The sequence below is a fragment of the Rhea americana genome, unplaced genomic scaffold, assembly GCF_003343005.1.
Source record: "Rhea americana isolate MKP2758 unplaced genomic scaffold, rheAme1 scaffold_12, whole genome shotgun sequence".
Classification (NCBI taxonomy): domain Eukaryota; kingdom Metazoa; phylum Chordata; class Aves; order Rheiformes; family Rheidae; genus Rhea; species Rhea americana.
The window spans coordinates 3,250,810-3,277,202 of record NW_028185261.1 but is presented as its reverse complement, the minus strand read 5'-3'; the positions used below and the strand labels follow the sequence as shown (position 1 = coordinate 3,277,202).

General features: G+C 35.8%; 1 protein-coding gene and 1 long non-coding RNA gene across 2 annotated transcripts in view; both read right to left on the bottom strand.

Moving 5' to 3' along the window:
* Positions 1 to 20,405, bottom strand: part of PDE1A (phosphodiesterase 1A) — a 151,860-nt gene extending 131,455 nt beyond the window's left edge. The window contains exons 1-2 of the mRNA XM_085321970.1: positions 20,256 to 20,405; positions 17,009 to 17,122 (exon numbers count right to left, since the gene is read on the bottom strand). Coding sequence (XP_085178096.1) covers positions 17,009 to 17,112 — 104 coding nt within the window. The 5' untranslated portion in view covers positions 17,113 to 17,122; positions 20,256 to 20,405. The remainder of the gene's footprint in view (positions 1 to 17,008; positions 17,123 to 20,255) is intronic.
* Positions 20,406 to 21,180: 775 nt separating this feature from the next.
* Positions 21,181 to 26,393, bottom strand: part of LOC146600528 (uncharacterized) — a 64,742-nt gene continuing 59,529 nt past the window's right edge. The window contains exon 3 of the long non-coding RNA XR_014897872.1: positions 21,181 to 21,254. This is a non-coding gene — a long non-coding RNA (uncharacterized LOC146600528). The remainder of the gene's footprint in view (positions 21,255 to 26,393) is intronic.

Below are 26,393 nucleotides of genomic sequence, written 5' to 3'. Positions count from 1 at the left end.
CTTCAGAACTTGTTCTTCCTATGTATTGTCTTCTTTAACTAAAGACCACTCCCATGTCTTTCAAGGTGGACTTGGGCAAGTCCCATCTTGATGGAACACCTGAATGAGTCAATAATCATTTTCCTGAAGCTTAGTCCCGAGACCAGCTGATATGGGGTAAAACATCAGAAAAATAAAGATGCATTAACTCTCCAACCAATTACCTTGTAACAGCTTACAGTCCCAGTAAAAGCCCTACAGAATTCGGTATTTCTTATAGAATGGGAAACTTAGCTTTTAATCAGCTTTTTCAGTGACTGTGGATTTCACAGGCYTGAGAAGTCAGTCCAAGGTAACAGGGTCTCCTGGTGGCACAGGCATCCTTTGGAGGAAATGCTGAATAATCAAAAACTGCCAAGGGAAGTAGGAGCAGASATAAGGAGAATTCAATATAACTTTCTACCTAAATAATTTGGTTAGCTGTTTCTACCTTTAAGGTGAAAAAAAAATCTGGATGCCTACTCAAAATGAAAATCCAACACAAAAATTAACTGTGACATTGCAGATACTGGAGTTACCAAGAACATACAGCCCTCAGCTTCACCAACGCTAAAGATCAGCTCTGCCTCATTGTTCTGTACATGTGATTAGACAAATTCACAATCAACAGCAGTCACAGGGATGTGTTTCTTGGTGGTAATATAACACGCAACTCTTTCTTTCCTACTTTCCTACTTTCTTTTGCAGATAAAGCAAAATGTTGGGCTTGTAAACAAATCCTGACAATTTGGTGTTAACATATATTTTTCAAAAATATTTTTCTTTCTCCAACGATTTTTTGCCTTAACTCTTCCTTATTAATACCTTTTTTACTGCTTTTGTTCTTGCACAGAAACACCAGTGGACCATCCACTAAATACATGCGCATTTCCTTAGTCCCACAAATATATTTTTTTCTGAAATACATTATCTTTGCTTACCTAAATTTACTGTATAAGAAGTATCCAGCTCTAGCAGTCATTCACACTACTTCAATCACTTTCAGAGAGATAAGTATTAAAGGAAACTCTCTTGCTAGCAAAACACAGTGACATGACCAAAACTAGATCAAGTGACACTAAAAATTAAGCCTTTATTCCAGGTCAGGTACTTGTGCACACTCTTGCTCTCAGGACAACAGGTGTTTGTTCAACAGGGGCAGGCACATTTTTTGTGTTACTGGAGCTCAAAGAAGTATTTGAAATATTTCAGAAGTGGTTTGATTGCCATGCATATAGATAGTATAGCAATAGGGCTATAATGAATGGCATCATATGGTAAACACTGGATATAACAAGGATATAGAGCAATATAGACCTGAGTTATACCAAGTAATTGCAATTGAACACGAGTTTAGGATTTTGCAACCTAATCATTCAGTAATGAGTAGGACAAAGATGTGGATCAGCATTTTTAAGTAGAAGGTCATCTGAACAAAATATTGTTTAGAAGATGACTGATCAAAACTGACTAGCATCTGCTTGGGGCGGGGGGAAAAAGTGAAAAGGTAGAATTTGGGTTTACCTTGAATGAGAAGTACCTTAGCCATCAAGCAGAGATTTGCCAGTCACAGTATTTCCTAATTCTAAAACATGACTGTTGAGAGAGAATTGACTGGTATTTTTTGGTCAGTTTTGCTAGAACAAATTAGTTTAGTAAGGAGCCAAGAGAACTTGCAAGCATGTCAGGATTTCACACTGTACTGAAGTGACTAAATACAGAAAGAATGTACCCATGTATCTTTCAAGAAAATGGAGGGTGTAAACATCTCATTCCAGTATATATTACTGTATTCAACCTTGAGGACTATCCTATCAAACATTGATAGGAAGAGAATCAAATAACAATTTAGAACCAAGAACAAGTGTATAACCTTGAAAGGAAGTGAGTGATTTTGTGGAACGAAAAACATTCTTTTTCTCTGCTGCTTTCTCTTTGTGAGTCATATTCTGGGAGTGRTACCAGAATGTCTTGTTGTCCTATTTCTATGGAAAAAATCCTTGAGCAAGTTAATTCTTGATTAAGTTAGCACAGTGCCAAGCCAATGTAAAACAYTGGTCTTTGATTCATTGTTTTATATTATTCCAGTTGCACTGAGGGAGGGAAGCAATGTAATATTTTGTTTAACAATGCTTTGGCACTGGCAATGCTGTTAATAGCACCTTGGATAACATTTTCTTTTGTTTGTCAGTTTTAGTGAAGGAGAGTCTTTTCAACACAACTTAAGGATTTAGTATCTCAATACTCAAGCTTCAGCAGTGAATTAAGTAATACTTGTAGCCTTGCTCTGACAGTTCATTCCTGGCCCACGTCACAATTCATTATCCCTTCAATTGTGCCAGTAAACTAGATCCTTGAAATTATCTGGAATCCTTAAAATGATCTGGATTAAAATCAACACTCCTTTCCAAAAGAGGGTGAGGGAATAAGAGAGAAGAAATTAGCTGGACTTCTGAAGCAAGTACATTWTTTCATGGCATCCAAAGCTGTGGATTTAAACCGATACAGCTGAGATCACTTCCTGTGTTAATAATTCTTACAATATAAATGTGACTTTTTTAGGCTTATCATATTTGTTAGCAATTTTTAATATGAACAGAAAAAGACTACCATGCCACTATAGTACAAGTATCTGAGTAGTAATGTTATGATTGTATAACCACAACACTATAATCCGCAATATATTGCTGCTCAGACAATGCTTTCATTCATTTTCCATTTCAGAATTCATTTTCCAAAACAAGGCGATCTGGGTAGCAGCAATCACGTATGTACGCATTTTGCATTCTCTGGATAATGAAATAAAAAGATTTAAGAGGTAGCTGCTCTTAGAGACTACATGTGCTCGTTAGCAGTTTACTTCACATACAGAGATACTCTACTGAGTAAAACAACTCTTTTACATGTGTAACAGCTGAGCTTAATTCTTTATGCATTAAGGCATGGTTGTTTCTAGAGGTAGAATATTAGAATGTGACTTTCAGTACTAAGGGGAATAGAAACCTAGAGAAACTGCAGTATTAGAGATGGGATAAGAAATATTTTCTAACAGGGATAATCAAGTTAAAGAGTTCTTTCAATGCAGAAGGCTGGATTTAATCATGAAGTGACGCAACAAAAGCTTTTGTGCTTCTGAAACTTTCCTCTGAGGCAACTTAGCAGGGAAAAAGTAAAACTTCTAACTTACTTGTTACACACTTTTAGCATTGCTGAGTGTGGACAATGAGAAGAGCACTTTGGCTGCCTAGGAAAATGTGAGTACAACATTTAATGCTTCATCGTTTAACATGGTATGTTATTCTACTGTTGTACCAGATACTGTACAGTATTGTATATATCATGCTAGTTGTACTGCTAGAACAGAATGCAATGTAATTATATCATTTAAGCGGGAGAGCATTAGATAAAAGCTGTCCMTTCCCATCCATCTCTCCATTCCTCCCTGTTCCCATTCCCTCAAAATTACTATACGGAAACTGCTAAAATAAAAATTAAAAATGAAGTTCAGCAAAACTGCAACAAAGCTGGAAAGCATGGTGTGTCCAGAAGCATGTGTCCGCGAGTCCAATGACCTCAGTTCTACTATCTGCTTGGTTATCAACTGGCTGAATGATGCTGTACAACAGATGTGTTTCAGTGTCYAACTCACCTCATCTGCACAGTGAAAGTTTTACAGCTGCATTAAATATGGTGAGACCTACTCATGAAGACCACAATATAAATTACAATCTGCTGATTCTACTATTAAAAATAAATTTAATGACAAACTGGGATACAATCAAGGGCCTGTTAGGAGAAGAACCCACCCTCAGTTTGTCTGACTGCAAAGATATAGCTTAGTAGTGTGTGTGGCAAAAATCCAAAATCATAGCAGTAAATAGCAAATTTGCTGCAATCTGTTTCTGTGTTATTACTTCTAGCTGCAGCCAAGTGATAGACAAGGAGAGGTAAACATATTTCCAAACTTAGAAAAAAAAAAAAAAAAAAAAAAAAAAAAAAAAAATCATTCTTCTCCTTTCAGATGGGTTGCTCATTGAGCAATGTAAGAAAAGAATCATATCCATTAACAACTAACTTTAAAATATTATAATGTATATGAAACAGTCCAGTGTTCCCCAAAAGGAGAAGACACATTCCATTGCACCCATAACACACTGTGCTCTTTTGTCATAATAAATTTATTTTGATCTCAAATTTACTGTGATGTAATTCAATTGCCTCCAATTAAACTGGTATAAGTGAGACCAGAATCAGGTTATTTTTATTATATTATGAGTCGGATGGAGAAATTAGATGGTGAAGTTCTATGGTCCATGATAGATGGGGACAAATGAACAGGATTATGAAAATTATGCCTTTAGGCCTTAAAAACTATTACATGCATATTTTTTGCTCATTYGAAGACCCTAAAGATCTCTCATTTTGTCTATTTTAGCAAAAGCTGTAGTTCAAGACCACACTTTACTTTTAGGAATGAACTGGATTTTGACAGTTTCTTAAATCTCTGAACTGCAGTCTCATAAAACTATGAGATTTTCAGCTCTTATAGATTGTATCACTAAGTCCCAAAACAGCCAGAAATTGGAGTGTCTTTAAATATTATAACCTAATGGAGCGGATAAAAGCAAATGACTGAGTTGGTAAGAATCCATAAAGCATTTTTTGCTGAAAGAAACAACATTGCATTATGCAGCAGCTCTCTTGTGAGAACTAATTTTCATAAGTGATGCATCATATGGAGATTTCTGCACTCATGCCCATGTATAAAGCTGGAACTGGTCCCATGCATGTGGTAAACTGCCAATTTCAGCAGGGCATAGGTGCCAGCTAAAGACAGATTTAATATAGCCTTTACAATGTAGAAAAATATCAGTTCTATGCCAAGAAGATCATCATAATGTTAATCATTGTCAAATGATAAGAATACACTTCAATGTGACATCCTGCATCTGTTGTCACTTATGGGGTATTACGCTGTCCTTATAGAGCTTTGCATAGTATGTTTTTGAGTCTGGTTCAATGCAGACTCACAGTACGTAAAGATGCAATACTGCTTTTCATTACCGTAATGAAAAAAACTTAGTTAATCTCTAAACCTTCTGTGAAATCCACCTTTTCCTTAAAATCCTTCCCCTTGAAACCTTCCTCTATGGAAGCTGATGACTGAAAATGCAAAGTTTCATTCTATTTCTTTGTTCTTTCAAACTAGCCATGTATTTTAGATTACATTTAACATGTTAAGCTCAGAAAGTATTAAAAGTCAAAATCTGTTAACCATATGTACCTAAATACTAACATGACTGAAGGACTCTGAAGCTTCTGAGTTGTCCTCTCCCAAAGCAAAGAGATTATTTTAGTATCGAACTGCTGATGAAAATGTTCTAAATTTTCAAACTAAAAGATCTTAAGTAAGACTTCTAAGAAATTACATACTTTAACTCATTATCCATTCTTTACATTTTTCTTTCATCATAGGAACACAAGGACATTTTTAAGCTACAGTATACTATACCATTCTGAATACACTATAGCACTATAGTATTCTGAATACAACATTTATTGTTATTAAAAAAAAAGTCAGTCCAGCATTATAAGGCCAAATACGACTTCATGATAAGATACGATCTACTGTCTCATGTGTATCCAGATGAGTGTGATTTAATGGAGAAATAGGTGACAGAAAGGACTTGATATGGCATATGCTCATCCGAGCTACCTAATTCTTCCAGAAAGTGATAATATAAATATAACATGGCATGTTTGTTGATGTTGAATTTAATCAGTTTTTAACAGAGCGGGCAGRTGATGATAATCAAATACTGTATTTATTTCAAACAACATCAAGATGTGCATTGTCATAGTTCCATTAGACCTATAAACAACTTAGTTTTTCAAAGGACTCTAAGYGTTTGAATCCAGCACTTTAGTTTAGGCTATTACAATGGCAGGAGACACTCAGAAAGTTTGGATTAAGCTATAAAATCTCAAAATCTTCTGGGATACACATATCCTGTGTTCACCCCATATTGAGCTATAAAGCAGACATGCAGCTGTTGTACATTCACTTTTAAACCCYTTTTTTCCTTATCTGCTATGTGAACAAATCACTTCTTTCTTAGCTAATGTTCAATAATACACAACATGTGAGTCACGCTCCACCTCCAATACATAAATAATGTGTATGTGTATGCATTCTTGTTTCTGGAATACTCAAAGATAAAATAAATTAGTGTTGAAGAAAAGGGGAAATTTTGGTATATTAAACCAGAATTACAAATCATAAGACCTGAGCCATAAGAGCTCATGAATCCTCTCTGTTTGGCATTCTTGGAAATTCAATTTCTGTTTCACAGGATAGAAATACATTACTGATCTTTCATTTCCTACCAAATGGAAGAACATCTGACATAACCCACTTAACAGTGGAAAACTAATAAGTGCACTTCATGGTTGTATTTATTACAAAGCCGAGAAATCATTTATATGGGTTTGGAAGTGTGTTAAACTGAAACACTTTAACACTTCTATGCATAGTTACATCTATAGCTTATATGTTCACCTGTTTCTGGAAAATTAGTAATGTTCTAGGAATCAAATGAAGAAGAAATCAGTTCTTGGTGTAGGTCATACAAGGTAAAAAATGGCTAACTGAACAAGGATTCAAGAGAACAACCAAAAATAGATTTAAATACTTCTCAGTCTGAGGCAAAGCTCCATGGCAGTTATCACTAATCTATTTAAATGAGTATGTTATTAACATGCTTAGTTTTGACATGTATTTGACAAATATTTTTAAATATTTCCAGAGCAACAACCAATATTAAATCAATCTGTTTAGAAAGGATCTTTGAAGTCAAAGGCCCAAATAAACCAATGCTTAACAACCAATATCAAATCAATCTGTGTAGAAAGGAACTTCAAAGTCAAAGGCCCAAATAAACCAAGCCTTTTGTTTTTTTTATCCATGGCATTTTAAGTTAAGCGCACAAAACCTCTGACAATATTATTAAGTTTACATAAATCAGAGAGCATCTAGTGGAGATAAATAAACTTATTTTGAAGAGCATAAATCTTTTCCACTCCTTTTACATATATTCTTGGCACTTTACATAATATTTCCTATCATCTACTTTCTACAGTTTTACTTCCAAAAGTAAGTATACTATTTCAGTCCATTACATCTTCATCTCATTGCCATGGTTCACGGCTCAACAGCTCTCACGGCTATTATATGATTACCCCTTAAACCTGGTTTCTCTCTAAGCTTTAACTGAGGCCTCTGTTAGGGAAGATGTCTTAGTAGCCATTGAGACTTGCATACTCCAAATTACTGAATAATGAACATAATGTGATCAGAGAAACTTTCTGTGAAACTTCAGTTTCATGTTAGAAAGAGGCATCTAATTCCCACTTACCCATAAGGTTTAAGATCTTCTACACCTTTCTAGTTAAGCTGAAAAGAATMAACTCAGAGCTAGTCAGTAATTTTCTAATTAGACTTTTTCTCTGATGGAAATTTCAGGTTTTGTGCAGTGCTCAAAATTATTCCTATCCTAGAGTTCCCCTGATTATAGGCTGGGTTGCTTAGAGCTGGCTTCTCAGGTAATTCTTGGTGGTACAGGGCCACTAGAACTGCTAGTTTTCAAACTGCCAGAGGACTGCCACCACAGTTTATGGTCTTGGAAATGGAAGAAGTCAAAAAGAGCTGTTCATGCAAATTACTTAAAAGAAAATTCAAAACATTCATTCTTCTGAGGATTTAATTTYGGTAGCCTGTTTCAAGGTATTTTTAATACATTTAATTTTGTTCCAAATGGAATTCTGTATTCCAGCCCACCTTAATGGAAATCAATACAAATGAGGTAATGTTTTTTTGCAGTGCAGTTGCTTGTGCATCAGAAAATAATATGCTCATGATAAAAAGGGACTCTCAAAAGGAATGACCTTTTGAAGGATGAAGCTCTTTCTGAAATCCGTGAGGGCCCAGCATGTTTGGCCTCTCTATCAAGTAGGCCTCTTGATTATCTGAACTGAAAGTAGGAAATAAGTGATATTAATAACAAGTCTCAGTAAAAAGCTAAAACAAACAAACAAACAAACAAACAAACAAAAAAACCACCCTTCATCAGGCCTTAAGTAAAAGTGAAAAAGAAAGCTACTAAACATACAAGAGGCGTGATAAATTAAAAATAAAGAAAGAAACTATTCAAAACAAACCATAAATAAAATTTCAATACACATAACTGCAGGTAAGGCTAATGTTATACACTGATTTTTCAGTAAGTTCTGCAGACAACACAGCAGAAAAAGCAACAGTATTTCATTTCAATTTGCACAAGGAAAACAATAGTCCAGTAATGTATATGAACAAAAGAAAGTAAATATTCTCTTGTAGTCTGTTTCTTAGTGTCTTTTTGGCATAAATTAAACTTACAGTGAACCATTCAAATATAACTGCCTSCAAATACACTATTTAGCAGAGAAATTCATAACAGCTAAATGTTGACATGATATTTATAGAGGCTACTTGTTTTCTTGGGGGCGCCAAAAGTCTGCAGTAGGGTTGGGTCAAATAAATTGCAGCCAATGTCAAACAATAGATAATGGAGTACAAGCACTTGCATAGACAAACATCTCTCTTTAGATCTCTCCCTGCTAAATAACACTGCATCAAATACTATATGCATTTTGCTTGGAAAGTTGCTACTGCTATAATTCAACAGGTCTGACTAGACATAATAAATCCTCCAAGGCTGAAAAACTCCTTAAACAAATAGCAACAAAATCAGGCAAAAATACMGAATTACCATGATTACAAATATTTATTTATGCCATCATGCAGTAAACACAAGAACAATGAGGAAGTCTTGACCAAAAGCACATTTCCTTCTCTATTTCCCTAAACTTCTTTCCAGTTTATTGGTTTCCTTAGTTTTCAGTAGAGGTATATTTGTAGAACTAATACTTCCGAAAAAAACAAAGCTTTAATGTATTTCTCTCTCTCTCTTTTTATTCTCCAGCAGATATTTAAAGGTATACTGGCTTCTCTAGAAGGCTCAAAATCTGAATTATTTGCCTAAATTGTCAAATACAGAAGCTCACTGGCCCACTTCTGTGTCAGATCTATCACTTCCATTTTTGTTGGTAGATGTAAAACTGGATTTTATAGAATTTATAATTCCATCCATAATCTTCAGAAAAATTGTGTGTTTTCTTTTTCTTTGACAAGGAACAAGTATGTAAGAACATTAAAAAAAAATTCACTTCTGTCTTTCTCTGATTATTTTTAGCTCGAACTACCCTAAGTTTTTATAGCATTTGCAGATCTGCAGGTAAGTCAGAGTTGCCTTTTCTGCTGTATTTCTTGATGCCTGTTGATTCCTAAAAGTTTGGAAGTCTTTTCAGGAATGGCATTATTGTTTATATTTACATTGTGGATTTTTTWAAAAAAATTCCTCATTTTATGACTCTGACTCAGATCTGTGCAATACTTAAATTACTTCTGTGCAATACTACTTACAACTTCTGTTATGTTAAACCTCCTGACTCTCCAGCTTCACTGTGCAGACCGTAGGCAATGCTACTGCACCTAATGAGTATTCATTCTGAGAGTATTCTGGTCAAGAAGAATCAAAATTCTGGTGTAGCAGTTTTCATCTTTCTTCAGTTTGCAGACATCTAAAACATTGCCAGTGGTGGCAGGGAACTTTAGGCAGCAAAGGCAAACAATAAGCTTAGGGAATTTTAGGTCACAGTTCTTGACTTAGTTATAGATTACCCAGCAGTATTTAACTGATCCAGTTGAGGTACAAATATGGGATTACTATTGTATTGAATTAGCCAAAGTACACAACACAGATGTTTATACTGGACATTTTTTAGGCCAGCGTTTTTGACTACAGGAGAACAGATGTTATCTGATGCATCACAAAGCTAGAGAGAGCCAGACAGACAATACTTGAGCTTCATAAAATCTGCTAGTTCAAAGTTAACCTTTCTAAAATACTGGAACAAATTTCAACCAGTACAAGTTAATTTTGGATCAACACTTTCAAATTTTCAACCTAATATTAGGTACCCTATGGTAGGATTTACTATATCACAATACCCTAGACCTAAATTATGAGTGATTTAAGACTATGATTGTTTTGCTGGAGAACTGCATCAGCTCATGCAAGACTGCCTCCTTTCACTTTAAAATCAGATATTCCCGCACCTGGACTGCCTACGCCACTGTAAGGATGCAACTGTGTGTCAAAATGCAGACAGAATCAAATCAAGGAAGTTAAGTGGAAGTGATTCAAGTTAAAAGTCATCAGAAGGAGTAAAAATTATATATATATATTACTGGGTTATTTTTAATCTAGAAGAATTCCCTGCATGGCCTCACAGCGAGTCATACCAGAATAGCTAAGAAACATAGCACAGAGGCAACAACAAGAGTTGGGAGGCAACAATGAATCACAAGGAACAACGTAATCCATCACAGCTGCTGAAAAAGGTCATCTTTTTGTGGACCCTGTAGCCAACAAACTCCTACAGTTCACAGAGGACCAGTATTGAAATCGCTTTTCCAGCAGAACGCACAGGAGCAAATGCAACAAGTTATGTAAGTCTTTGACTTACACGTACAAAACTTCACCCGCTGGCCAACGGCCACCATCAAGCAAATTTTTAGGTGCAAGTCTCATACTCCTTTAAATCCACTATTCCTTTAATACACGTATTCAGAGAACGCGCGCCTTTGATTTGAGCTGCATCCTATTCTGCAATCAGCTGCGTCTTTAAGGGATATTGAATGCCTTTAGTAGTTCTTTACAAATACGTCTACGCAGTTGGGAGAAAGCTTGCTTGTTTAGATTGTAACACTGCTTAACTAACTGTTGAGCTTTACCTAGTGTGAAACTTGATTCACTCTGCTGCCAGTTGTAACTTTATAACTGATTACCTCCTAATCAAGTTCTGTTCAGCTTCCCTTAACCACAGCAGAGTGCAATTTTCTCTCTTATTTTAGTCACAATGGCTCGGTTTTCTTTAGCTTTTTAGTAAAATCAAAGGATTGAGTTTATATTCAGTCCTGACTTCTACTGTAGTTCTTTTCTGCAAGTTATTTGACAAGTTCCATAAATTGCACTGGTGACTTGAAATACCTGGTGAAACGGTATGGGAAGGCAGGAAAGGAAAAGCAAAGAACAAAACCTCCAAAACATCTCCCGTCACCAGAGAACGAGTAAGTAATCTGCCAGACTGCATTAGCGAGACAAAAGATTGTTGCTTATGCAGGTATTCTGACTTCATTTTGTAGGCCCCTTTTGTGGAGGCAGAGCAAAAGCTGGAAGTTGCGTATGGGAGAGCAGTGGGAACTCTTGAGGTCTGGAGCAAGGGCTTTGGAAAATGGGCAACCATTTCGTGGGAGGCTTCACTGTGTATCACCTAAATTGGAAAACGAGGTTTTTGAATGATTGCCTATAATAATTGGTTGGTCTGTCTGCAGGGCACACAAGGGAAGTAGCTGGCAGGAGTTCAAAATAGGAGGAAAGTAATTATTTGTGCAGTGGATTATATGCAATCTCTTCCTAGGCAGAGATCTGAATTGAATAGATAAGAGTTAAACAGTCAAAGAACCTTTTAGGAAACTTTAGAAGTGTTTGATGTAATATATGTAAAGGAAAAGTCTAAACTAAAAAATACAGAGGACAGAAATTTGAGTCCATGTAATTGCAGTTTAGCAGCCTGTCTTACAAAATATTATCTTTAATTTTCTTTGCAGTGTTCTGAGTTAAAATATTTAACTTTAACTGGAAGCATATGTGAGAGGTGTATGCATGCGTATATTTGATGGCCTACAGCTGGGGGACTTCAGTATTATATTATATAGAGACTGTGAAACCTGTACAGACACTCTTGCTGTTCTTAGGGCTATCATAGACAAACTATGACTTTTGAATCGCTCCTTCTATTTGCAGTCACTTCCAGTAGAGCTTTTGATATGCACAGCAATTCCCCTCCTCACTGTAAATTGCAGGATTTCCATTTGCCCTAATTCATTAAAATCACCATCATGGCATACATGCCAGGAATTGCAGCAAAACTAAGCATGAACTTGAAAAAAATTTGTCTCTTGTACATAACAATAGGTGTAATACCTTACTAACAGCAATAAAATTATTATTATTCTAATATAATTGGATCAAAGAGTTCTCTAAAATGCTAATGCTAGGTTAAGAGGTTAATTGTATGGCTAAAATTTCTATAGTTACTGAAAATTGCAACATTTATCATGTTATACATTTCAATTAGATACGTATACTTAGATCACAAAATTATCACTATAAATTGTCTACCTTGACTACCTGACTACAAAAACCAACTTTAGATTTCAGAAATACAAGAAGTGATTCACAATTTATAATGGAACATTTCTTAGTGTAATGATAGTGCTAATGGGCCATATATCAATCAACAGGTAAATCATTATATTATTCTTCAGTTTCCTGTTAAGAGAATTTCTGGAATTATACCTGACAAATAACAGCTTTAATTTTACTTTTCTGTAAGAGTTTATGGTTTTCCTTCAAGAAGACTTTTCACAGAAAGAAAATTTAAAAATAGGCATTGTATCCAGAAAAAAAAAAAAAAAAAAAAAGAATTGTTCCTGATGTAGTTGCTGAGAAGTGACAATTTCTGTCTCACTACTTTTTATTAGTTTTCCATCTCTATCTTTTCTCCTCTCCTTGACTGTTGAGTACTTACAAATTTATAAACCTTTATATCACAAAAGGTTATGTTTTGATAATAATAGCCATCTCTTCAGTTCATTTTTTCTGAACTTTTATCTATTAGGCAAGTTGAATGTACAGAAAAGGACAATAAACAAATATAAGCACCAAATACAGTATAAAATATAATGTGAACAAGGAACTTGGAAAAAGCAGGGAAAGACCTCTTTGTTGCATATGGTCTGAAAACTGTTCTACAGTTTCTCCACCAGTATTTGTGGATTTGGTGGAGGAATAGCTGGGTAAGGTTCCCTAACTAGTTTTATCTGTCCTGGTGCTTTTTAGACCTAACAGTCTGCTAATCTGCAACTCCATTTAATGCCTTTAGAAGTATTCTCTCTTCTGCTAATTGAGCAAGAGTGGAGGAATACGTTTCTCTATCTTCCTTGACAGTTTCTGTCAAGTCTAAACAGAAAAGTATCTCTGCAATTGATACTAATACCAGCCTAATACCAGCACTGGGAAGACTACTTGTGTTTTCCCAAATCAGTAACTAGGGACCCTTCTCCCTCTATGAAACTTGTACACGTGCAATCATTGACATTTTTCACTGCAGCATTGCAAGATCAACAAACTGGGTCAGGCCAGTCAGTCTCCTTTGGTGTCTAAAACAGTTTAGATCCTCCCTTTTGCAGAATTGGTGGTCTAGGATTTTGGAGCAGCACAGAAAGGAAGAGAAGAAGGTAAGGACAGAAGTCTGTGCTTTTCCTTAAATCCCTTTTGTCACTCAAGCTAGGATATTGATGAAAATGATGCACATTCTCTTTTTAAATCAGTAACAATTATGTAAAGTAGTCTAATTGGATGTGAACTCAAATTCTCCCCAATCTGGGGAGTCTGGATTTAACTTTTTTCCTCTCAGAGATTTTCTAGCCTCTTAAAGACAAATCTAGCCAAAATAATACAGAGAACAAATATACTTATTTATGAAAAGCAAGTTAATATTTCACTAATAAATTCTCAGTGCAGTGGTTATTACCACTCCCCATCAGCATCTGAAAAGAAACTCTCCTAGGCAGCAAATCTTCCAGGCCTGTTGATATTAAAATGCATTTAAGCTGGAGACTTAGTTACTGTCTACAGTAAGATCCCAAAAGAGAATGAAAGGCTGAGGAGAGTAAGTGCAGTCAGTGGCATTAAATGGTCTCAGAAGGAGCCACCTGCCCAGGATGAGTGACAAGAGCCCTTTTTAAGTGGACCTTGTGCAGCACTCCCATTCACTCAGGCAGCATGAATTCTAGCTGTGGCTTGAGCTTTCCCTCTACTCTTCTGCCTAACAAATAATTTAAAAGAATACATTATTATAGGAATTTTATTGCTGTCACTTTTCATTTGTTTTTGGGTTCTCCCTTAATTCCAAACACAGTAGAAGCTCACAGTCTGAATCCAAAGAACAGAAACTCAAGTCAAGATAAAAATGTACACAACTCATCTTTCAAGTCTTGTTTCACTGAGCTTGTGTTTTTATGTGCAGGTGTCAATAAATTCAGTAACAATGCCAAGAATCAAGTTATTAATTAAAAATTATTTCTCTTCTTATTTGCTAGAGAATCTCCTTGTTCAAAGCATGGTTGCAGTTTCAATGCAAAGATAATGGAGTTGGATTTGAGGTTGCCCTACAGAAGGCAACCCTTGATTGATCAGTCCCTTGATTACAAGGCCAAGGGACTAGGTGAAAATTGGGTATGGTTTTGGTGTTATTCAAAACATCCAAGCTTTCATCCAGCACTTAGGAGAGCATTAAGGAGCTTATACAGTGGAAACTCTGTAGAAAGGCTCTTTCATCCAAGCGTATTCACAATGCCCAGCTTTTACTGGGCATTCAAATGATTTCTCATTTATCCTTAAGAATACTGAACTTAATTATCATATATCATATCATCCATTTACAAGAGCAAAACAAAACATAGCAAAAAAGTCATTTGAGGTTAACTGTATCTGGAATTTTGCAGACAAATACACAATTAAACATCTAGTATGCTGAAATGCTAACAGAAAATAAAAGCTTAAGCTAAGAAACTACAATGCAGTTTTAAAATACTATCCAGAGAGTTACCTAAAAGAAATCTAACGTTCTTTCAGAAGTAATGATCAGCTTGGTAGTAGACAATTAGCACTCTTACTTGGTAAAATACAGCAGAATCTTGTTGAAATCACATATATACATTGGTGAAGATTATGTAGGCATGTGGACTCTAAAAGCAAGAAGAGATTCAGCTCTACAATTCWTATCTTGAATATGATGTAGCTATAGTACTATTTGGCTTTACATATGCTCAGTTTCCCTAAAAGTTCCCTTCACCAAGATTAACCAGTTCTCAAAACTGACAATTTATAAAAGAATCCTTTCTCAAATGAGATTATCTGTGACGTACAGGTATATGTTTTTCTGCTTTCCTACCTCTACATCAGCAGAATGAATTCTTTTCTTTAATGACTTGATGCTCTGAAAAGATTTTAAACTTTCTCCAAACAATACTCAGAATATTGACCAGTCAGTGAGTTTATTTGATTTCATACTAACTGCTGAGGAAGTGAATCATTGGAAAGACTAAGAAACAGTCAGCTCAACACTTATCTAATAATATAGCCTGTTTCTGTGAAGTAGCCCTACCCTGTCATGCAGTCACAACTGTCATGGCACCAACTTGCGAAAGAATCTACAGTTTTCAAACACTTAGCTCCATCTGATTTTAATAAACCACAAACTCCAACTGTTATTGCTTTAACTACTCCTAAAGGTGTGAGCCTTTTTCTTTGGAGTTGTTGCACTCAGTTTCAGTATTGTTTAGATACCTACATTAGTTTTGTATAGTGAAACAATTCCACTCAATAGTCAGAGGCAAGTTTAAAAAAAAATCAACCTAAGAGGTTAGTAGAAATAGAGAACTTATAAAATAAACAAAAGTAGCAGCTTAGACCCTACACTAATGGAAGTCAGTACAAACTTGTGGAGGTCCCTGATTGTGGAAACTCAAGTGGCAAGATGCGTGGCATCAGGAAATGATGAAAATACTTGCTCCATTGGGTACTCTCTGAATTTTCCAAGGGTAACGTCGTTCTCACAGTGCATAATCTTAAATAAAGCAATGATAGGATTCAGAGCAAGTATTCAAAAGCATATCACAGAGAATTTCTTATAAACCCCTGACCACAACTTAAAAGTGASTTTCCAGTGAAGCAAATCAACCTTCTCCTGAAAGAAAGCAGATGGCGGAGACTTCCATTCCCACAGCCTGCTTGAATTTCTATTCAGTGCATTGGGGAAGCACGTGTTGCCACAGCCAATGCATCTAATCCTCTAACTGCTATGGGTTACACATAGATTTCAATCAAACATTCTATTTCGATGGCTGATGCATTACGTATCATTTATATCATACCTTTTGAAACTCAGTATTTCAAAACCCTCCAGCTAAAATCATTATGCCATTTCCTTGCTTCCAAAGCAACAAATATAATGTATGTTTATTCATTTGTAACATCCTCACATCAGCTTTCAGAGAAAAAATAAACCAAATATTTGAAAGGAGATTTTGAAGTTTCAGGGTTTTAGAAAACTCTGGTTTTATCTCTGACAAGTTGCAGATATTTAGTTACGTTTACACCAAAAGTCTATACCGAAAATGTTATTTGAATGGAGTGAATTACACACAGCAGGTGCACAATGATGGCCTCTTCAAATAGTCCTTTAATCAATTTTTAGTATTGTTGAGCATGAAAATAGTTTACAAAAAACAGAGACATAGCATCCTTTTGCTAGCTAAGCATCTTTTAACATAGACTTCTTCACCTGCACTCTCAAGAGGGAAAGTATTGATATCTTCTCTGGAACTGCAATAATACACTTACCTACATATAGTGCCAGGAATGATGAAACAGCTCCAGAGATGCTGATTCTGAAGATAACATTTACAAAATCATATCAGAGCTAAGAGAGTGTTAACCTGAAAGGACTTACCTGCATTTGAATTTAGATAACAGTTCTCACTACTCCTAACTCTTTTAAATGAGGTGATTGAACCTTAGATTAATGTCGGTTACTGTATAAGTATCATCATATATAATAGAGATATATTTTTATTGTGATAGCAAATACTAATCACTGCTTAGAAATAAGTCTCTCATTTGCTAATTAGTCATTTTAACAAATAGATGAAAATGATCTTTCCCAAGGAAAAGAACAAAAGCCAAGGAAAGAATCTACTCACATTCCTTTGAGCCGTTGCCACATTTTCTCTGCATGCCCTCCTATTTGATACTTTATAGAGGTGCTTTCCAGTTCCCGAGTTGTGTCCGTAGCTCGAGCCCCCATGGTTATTGTCCTACAGTGATACAGTTACAGTCAGGCTCAGCAGCAAGTAAAAGCATTCCTCAGTCCACTACAAATGTCAGAAGATCCATGCACGTTATTCAGCAGCAGCTCGCATATCAGAATTACAACAGCTGAGGGAAGATTCTGCCTGAATTGCTATTCACGTCAATAGACAAATCCACTCTTCTCTCGCACACACACAGGCACCAAGCAGTACAAACAGCTCCGCTGACCTCACGAGTCTAATCCATACATGTGAGCCTGCTACTATACTACAAACTGACTGACTGCTGAAGCTCCTTTCTCCAAGCGCTTTGTCTGTTGTAGGAATATGCACAGAAGCACAAAAGATTCCTTAAAATGGTCTACAATTCATTGCTATGCAGGATAAATGTGAATGGCTTTAACGATCCAGAAGGAAGGGAAGGCTGATTTCTGCTATGCAGGTTGGAGAAATAAGCTGCAATTGGAAAACAGATGGTAGAAGCCAGTATCAGCCACATCACCCTAGAAAAGGGATGCACGTTTAAATGCCACAGCTTTCATCTCTTTAGTTGATCCTGAATTGATTCTTAATAAATAAATATCGGCCAGCCTCTCAGTAAAAATACGACTGAACAAATGTTAGGTCAGTACTGAAGTCACGTATAAATCTCTGCAGAAGAGGAATCAGAGAGCTCTACAGGTTGTTTTATTGGAGGAATATGCTGTAATGATGACTATTCACCTTCTCCTAGCAACTCCACAGAGTAGGTAACTGTCAATTTAACTGGTGGAAAATGCAGCAGCTGCAAGACAGCCTGCTCAGTGAATCCTCTGGGACAACAGCATGCGTGTGTCAAAATCTGACGCTGAACTGCTTATGTCTGCCAGAAGAACAATTAAGTGCACGCAAACGGTTAAAGGGTTGAGGACTAAGTGGCATGCCAGCTGTGTGCAGATTGTCAGCTCTGTCTTTCAAGCACAGACCTAAGCACCTAGTTGCACAGTCAAAGTTGCTTTTTGGAGAGGGCAAAGGAGAGGATTTCACTGCTTGCTCCGTCATTGACTTGGGTTTGCAGAGCTCCTCCTGTACTTTGAATAGTACCTGTCTTCATTTGTGAGTCAGTAACAATCTTCATTTCTGAAGTAGCAGCCAAATAATCAAGCATACCACAGACCTATCTTAGTGATCATGTTTGTTTCAATCAGAGTAAGAGCTGTACAAGAAAGCCAGGCGAGAGAGGTGTGCCAAATAGGAGTAAATATGTCTAAGCCTTGCCAGCTACTGCTGTCACTGCCAGCCAAGAAAAGAGTTTTTAGGTCCATGATGGAATGGTGAGAAAGTCTCCTTGGACGCTGACTGGAAGGAGCTTAAGGGTATGTGATGCATATCTCAGTATGACTTTAATTAGATAGCTTTATCTGTGTTAAATTATATAAAGATTTGTGATGATGAGAGGTCTCCCTCTGATGTAATTGGCAGAAATGGGTAATATTGCTAGGTACTCAGGCTCATACAGAAAAAAATAAAAAGAGATTCACTGCTTTGAAATAATCCTAACACTCCTGAGAATTTTCTAATCAATCTTCTTCTGTTAAGATACTTTTCCATCTATGTTATAGATATAAAATATCTCCTATGGGAGTTATAAATCTGCATTAGATGTGCCTTTTACCCACTGATTTCAATCAGATAATTAAATGGTACATTTCATTTACTTTACATTACTTTACATTCCATTTAAAAAACCTGGTATTATTTCACTGAATTTCACAGAACTTTTTCCAACTCAGGCATATAAGAATCAATTCTGTGCATTTCACTAGCAACATCTGAGAAACAGTCTGTAGATGAGCCACATTTTTCATGATTTTCAAAGAGCATCATAAGACAATAGTGGAGATACAAATGGTTGTTTTCTCAAAAACAGTTAAGCATTTCTTCAGTAAAAGATGACAGCAGTATCTTTAAAACTTCACTGAGGAACTTTCAAACTTCCCACTACTGTTACACATGAAATCCTACTAAACAGCAGAAATATCCTTCCATGGAATAACTAACGAGAATCTCACACACTAATCTGGTTTCCTCCCTGCCTTTTAACTGAAGCAATGTTAAAAAAAAGAATATATATTTATGTATTTACACATACATATGTATTTATGTGTATATATATATATATATATATATAAACCACATAAACATCAAGAGAGACAGAGGGGAAATTTTAAGGGCCTATTTTTCTCATATTTCCCTGCTTTTGTCCAATTCTACAAGGAAAAAATAGTGGTGCATGTAAGCTATTCCCTCTCCCCCACTAGCAAATACGTAGGTGAAAATATATTGCTTTGGTTTACTAGAGAGAAGTATTATCAGTTATTAATATCCTTCAGTAAGGGAGTAAGGAATAACAGCTAAAACAGTATCACTGTGAGTAGAGATATACCTGCTAATTTCACCAAAACTTCCTGAAGGAAAATAGTAAAAAGTGTTACTTGTGGGACTGCACTGCTGAAACAGAAATTCCATCTATATAGGCTTCAGCAAAAACTGAAAACCAAAAGTTTTTCTTGAGGACCTTTAAAGCAAATCACCAGAGAGGACCCTGAATGACAAAACTGTCTTTGGATATGAGAAAAACAGCAGGGAACACACAAAAACAGATAGATAAGGCATCAGATAAGATAGCAAATAGCCAGAGCAAGCGTGTATGCCCCCATGGAGAGAGAAACATAACATAAACATTGAAACAAAGCTTTTAGTTACAGTGCTATCTTGGGAAAGTGAGCAATGAAATCTTCATGGAGATGTGGAGAAAGGAAGGACCCTTCTTGCTGTGAGTGACTCTCAGAGAACGCAGCAGCCTCTTCTCTGCCCCTCTCCTCCTGCTCAGGAGGAGACAGGCCCAGAGGCCGAGGAATGAAAGCAGGGCCAGCCCCGTTCTGGCAGCAAGAACTGACACGGGGCAGAAACAACAGTGATTTGCTGCTGCAGTAGAGGACAACCACTAACTACAGCCCCAGCGTAACAAAGAGAGGGGATCAGGGAAGGAATGATGGCTGACCTGACTTGCTCAGAAACACGTCTGCGTCCTGTGGTACAAGCTGGTCTAACGGTGATCCAGAATACTAAACAACGAGGAACTGAAATGATAAATTACCTTTAAAAGTTTTTCTTTGGCCACTTCCTGTTCTTGTTCTGCTTTCCTTTTTTGCCCTGGACAATCCAGTACTTGTGCTACGGTCCCAGCAAACTGTTGTTAGAGTCCATTTTCCTCCTATAAAAACATAAGTTTTTTTGTACTCTGCCCATTGCTTTTTAAAAAAAAAAAAAAAAAAAAAGAAAAAGAAAAAAGTTCAGCTTAAAATTTCTGGATTAAAATGAACATTAAAGGAAAGGTTCTGTGAGTCAGTATGGACATATATTAATTATTTTTTTCAACCTAAATTACATCAAAATAAAACTGCCTCAAAGCTACTTAATCCTCAGATATGAAACTATAGTAAACGATAATGTGTCCTAAGTCCCTTTCCCTGTTAACCGAAAATGCTTCCCTTCAGCAAGAATAACTATTGATGTTATATGCAAAGAAGTACTTTCATTTTAAAGTCTATCCAATAGTAAAGAAAGGCTGGCTTTTCTGTACTGATTAATAGGAGACATTTACAGTTATGCCAAAACCACACAGTTGCAATGAATAGATCTTCCAACCTTTAAACAGCAGCTAGGCCAATAACAAGTCAGTCGGCTGGGGAAACAGGAAGAGGGGCTAGTGCAGCTTTTGATGAGGAGAATTAGCACTTTATTTTAAATAAATCCTTTGCCCCTGAAGGGAAGTTAAATATGTTGCTTTATTTGAAATTATCTTCAAAACATGTAACTCAAGACGAATGCAGAAAAAGGAAGTAACAAGAGGCCTGCAGGGTAACTTCTCTTAATACTCCTCCTTCCAAACGTGACAACACAAACCTCCCTGGGGTGGAAGTGCAGCAGAGCCATTTTAAAAAAAAGAAAAGAGTTGCAGCCTGTATTAGGTATGTATGGCAAATGTCCCRGCCCTGATTTACTAAGGGCTAATACATACCTAGTTTTAAGCAGGTAAGGCACTGTGTTGAATTTCTGGGTGGGACACAGAGTTCAGCACCATGACAGTCAAGCCCTGTAGCAGAGAATGCATGACGAGGTTTTACTACTTAACATTGTGGATTAGAACTATCCCACTGAATACCCACCACTTCACTGGAAAATAAATTGTGTGCTTTTGTTATCTACCAGCATTTTTTTCTGTACTACAGGAATGCTTTCTGCTACAAGTATAATTCTTAGACATTGTGATCATAAATATATTATTGATCTATACATATTATTAAACCTTTGCTTATTTACAAAGCTGCAAAATGTACAAATTTAGTACTTTGCTTTCTACTTAAAACTTTTTAAAGACTAAAGGTGTTTGTAACCTTTTCAAGTCACCAGTTAGCTTTGTGAATACCAAATATAATCGCTTGCATAGTAAATTGCTTTTAATACAATTGCCTTCAGCAAGCCCAGAAACTTCTATTGAAGTAAAGCATATCAGAAAGCATACCATTTTTTAAAGACTTTATGTGATACAGAATTGACTAAATCTCTGAAATCTGTTCCTATTTTTGCACCTTGTCGATGTTTTTCCAGTTTTCATTTCCAGTTACTGGCCCTGGGTATGACTGTGACAGTAGATAAGAACTGCCTCATTTGAAAGGCTAACCAATGTCATGGGACTTTACACTGTTTCAGTCTCCTGGTTTTCTAAATTCAGAAAAAATACTTCAAAATTTCCACATCAGAAGTGAAAGGGAAGTAGAAGGGAAAAGGGAATGGGAAACAAGCATGCAGAAACATATATTAGCACACTATGTACTCCCAAAATTCCTTTCTTAGTCCTTAGTGTCCCTCCTCTGGGACGAGATAAAGCAGCTGATGTTGAATTCACTCCCCCTTACCACCTTTTCATTTATACATACAGAAACCACAAAATGAAATTCAAAAGATTGCTATAAACATAAAATACATACTAGAAAAAAAATACTGACTTCTTCACAAGTGCTGTTCTGGTTTACAGCTGCACAGATAATTCTAAGCATTTTTCAACCTCTCTCTTTATCAGAATACAAGACTGTGAGACTATGTTTTGTCTGATGCTGTTACATATCCCAAAGTATAAGTAATGTTACTGATTTGTTAAAACTCTACTATATTTTCCTGTAACTATGTTCCTTTTCATTGTGCATGCATGTTCTGCACATTTTCCAGATTTGAATTCTCTTCTTGCAAATACTCACAAAGATACAGGTGGTTATTCCCTCGATGAATGTCATTAAATTGTTTAATGCATTTAGCATGCTTTTTGTTCCCTAAAACTAATGAGTGATAATCTGTCTATTAATACATCAGGAGAGGAAGCTGATAAATGCATTAAAAGACTATAAGCAGGTCACCTATATTCCATCTATCCATGCATACAGCAATTCATGTCACAATATGCTAACAATAGAATTAAATCAGCTCTTAGTCTAATAAAAGTTTTCTGCAACTGTTCTGTGATAAATGTATTTTCCAGGTACACTAAAAGATTAATTTAATTTACTCTAAATCCTGTACATCCTGCTCTGGTAGCTTTAAAGAGCCACAAAGTGGTATTTTCATTTTAAGTACCATCATGCTGCCAAAATGATCTTAATAAAAAATTAGAATAAAACCTTCTTTAACAATATTCAGTGTATTTACACCAATCTATTCTCATAAAATAATGAAATCCCATTCCAATTCCAAAACTTCTGTTGTCTCTCACAATACAGACTCTTAGATCCGGCTGTAATAAACACACTGCATCTTAGAACAGAAGAAAATGATAATCCAGAACAGCAAGGCTATTCATCAATGTTTCAGACTTTAAGGAGAGTCAAACACAAGTGCGTTTTGTTTAAATGGAAAAGATATATAGCAAAAACAGAAGACACATACAATATATAAAAGAACGCAGCAGACTGTTATATTTCTGCTCTCACACAGATAATCAAAGTAGCAAGATAAAAATAGCAAAGAGGAAGTGGCACTAGACAAGAGCAAGCAGATGAKCAGGGCAAGTTGGAGGCAAGATTGCCCTATATTTGTTGTCAGCTTACCTTGATACCAAATTCAAAGATATTTCTGTGGATTGTTTTTTATTTATTTACTTATATAGATTTTTTTTCATAAAAGGGATTACAAATTGTTGTAGTAATTACACTTACTCTTGAGCCGAAAAATATGTCTTCTGTTCACCGCAAAGCATTACATTAAGAAATATTTTAGCCTAAGAGACTGAAATACACTTCCTACCCTTATGGACCTATTTTCATCTCTATTACATTGCAAATAATGGAATTAAATCACTAAAGAACTTTAAAGAAGTGAATAACACATGGAACTAGCATTTGAGCTTTTTACTGGAGATTTGTGATCATCTTACGCTCTCCTTAAAATTTGGAAATATGATGAGAATTTTAGGGGGAAGCTGAGCAACTTTTGGCACCAGCTAAATAGCACTGAATGCCAGTAGACTCAAATGTTATACGGTACTTTTTGCATAAGACTTCAGGTATGACAAAGACATTATGATCAAATTCTGCCCTTCCACAACTATACTATGCTGTTTAAACATATAGTAATATTTTGCATTCAAAAAATCAGAAGAAAACACAAACCAAAAAGGAATTCTTCTAGTCTGTCTTAAAACACAAAACAAAAAGGAGGAGTTTTTCTAGCCTATCTTCTCACAGCTCTGGATGCTGGTATCAGTCCCACAAGAGTGATTTATAATGTGCACTTGTAAAAATCAGAAAAATCCAGAAAGTGTGTACAAAAATTTAATCCCTGATTATCTAAAACCTAGCTAGAGGATTTGAGTTTTAGGCTATAAGAAAATGTTTTCATCTTCAAATAATAAGATGAATACTACCTCCCTTCTTACTTAACATACTCTAGAAAAAGGCAAACATTTGTAACTGAAAGCATTTTACTCTGGGTTGTCCAGTTTCATTTGGGACCTTTCCAACCAACGACAGGAAGAAGTCCGAATTCCACCCCAAATCTATTTTACTTGTAGAGAAAATACAAGGAAAGAGCATTATGTATGCACTGACTGGCTGGAAAAATAGCAAGGAAAGCAGGGGATAAGAATCAACAAAACAAAGGAATAGCTTAAAGGAGAATTGGTATTTTTGCTTTACAGCATCATTGATAACTATTTTGAATTTATATGCTATATCAGGGAGTAACAGAACTGAATTAAAATTCCTCAGGAAAGTAATTTTGCACATACTACATTATTTTATGGGGAACTAGACATCACAGAGCAATCATGAAGTATACCTGATTTTAAAAAATGATTCATATGTTATACTTCACGATTACTCTGTGATGTCTAGTTCTAGTTAAGAATACAGAGCCAGGAAATGTTCCCCATGTCCTTTAATCTTGCCTAAGTAATATGCTATATAATGTAAAACTATTGTAGAAACATGTAAGAAACCAGAGAAAACTGGCAAATGCAACCTTAATTTTCAAAAAAATCAAACTACAAAATTAATATTCTCTCTAAGACAGTGTGGAAGAGAAGAGAATTTTACTGAATATTGATTAAGTACATGATGCGACTGTGTTGTATGTGAGTACATACAATATTATCTGATTTTGAATGAGTTTACTCAGAACAACTGTACTTTATGGACTTGCTATATCACTTAAAATTTAAGTGCTGCTGAAATCAGAAGGGTCAGTTCTTAACATATTCTGCATTTTAACCTTAATTCCAATAAGATGGATTCCTGCCTTTCATTTTAAACATCTTAAAAGATGAATGGAGTATTAAAATGATGGTAAAAACTGGCAGCACACTTAAAAATTATTTCAGCAGTCTAGCATGCCAAAAGATTAATGACAAGAGGAAAAACTCAGCTGACAGTCAGATGTTTAGGATCACTTGAACATGTTTAATATCATTGGAATATGCAAGTTCAACCAAAGTGCAAAGGTAAAGTTTAGGTAAATTGTAAAGTTGTGCCAGCAAAATACATCTTTGTCAAGTTTTTCATATCAACTCATGATTTGGCATAAATGTCTTCATATGTATTTTGCAATGGAAAATTTAAAGYGAAAAATACATGAATTCAAGTCAAAAGACAGAACTAAAATGATATGTTTTAAAATAAAATGTCTGTGTCTTTCTTAAATATTAGATTGCTTAGAATGACAGATTCTAAAAGCATAACTTAATTATCTGCTTTCTTAGTTTGTACATCATTAACCCTTGAGCAATTAAATGTTAAATATATGTTGAAAGAATGACCTTAACAGGTGCCAGTAAAATTAATCCCATTTGCAAGTTAGAAACTGAGGCCAGAAGAGAAATTGAACTATTCTTAATTCCAATGCATAACTATTAGAGCAATACATCAGCAAAAAGCTGACATCTTCCATAGGTCATACAACCAGCAGAGCTTTTTCTACCTTAGAATAGCCAGAACTCCTCTACCACAGACTGTTTTCATTAAAATGTTTTTGCAGCTGACATTATTCCACTGTCACTGACATACTCTACTGCTGGGCAGACTGGGAACCGGAAAATATCATTACTCCATCTTTTATCTATCCACTCACTTTGTACAATTACAGTATTGATGCCTACCTAATCTTTGATATGGCTGGTGATGTTGCACTAGGGATTGATGCAATAAAGACTCCTAAAAAACAAAGTCTAAAGGAAAAGTAAGCCATATTCATCTTAGTTCATTACGATCCTTTGTGGGGGCTTATTTTTCTTCATTTTTTTATTTATCATTATAATCTAGATTGTCATTTCCTTGAATGTGCTTCCTGCCAGTATTAATTGCCATCAGTGTAATTTCTGACCACTGCTGTCACATTTTCATAGTTGTAAACCTTCTATTAATGGCAAAAAAATGCCTGGAGGTTAATTTGCATAGAACCTATGTCAAGTTAGTCTCACCTGGCAGCTGGAGGAGTGAATTCAATTTATTCAATTCAAAAATCTTCAGTAAAACAGAGGGGTGGTTTCTCCTGAAATAGAACCCAGACTGATGGTAAGCCAAGCACAGAGTCACCCTTTCACAGAAGGGAAAAGGGTGGAAGARCTGCTGCCCCGTCTGGCACAGTCAGCTTTGCAAAATCCACCTCTTCCTGCTCCTTACAGCTCTCAGTGAGGTAACTCTACTACAAATGTCAGGATATAAACAAGTAGGTGCAAAATAGAAGAAGT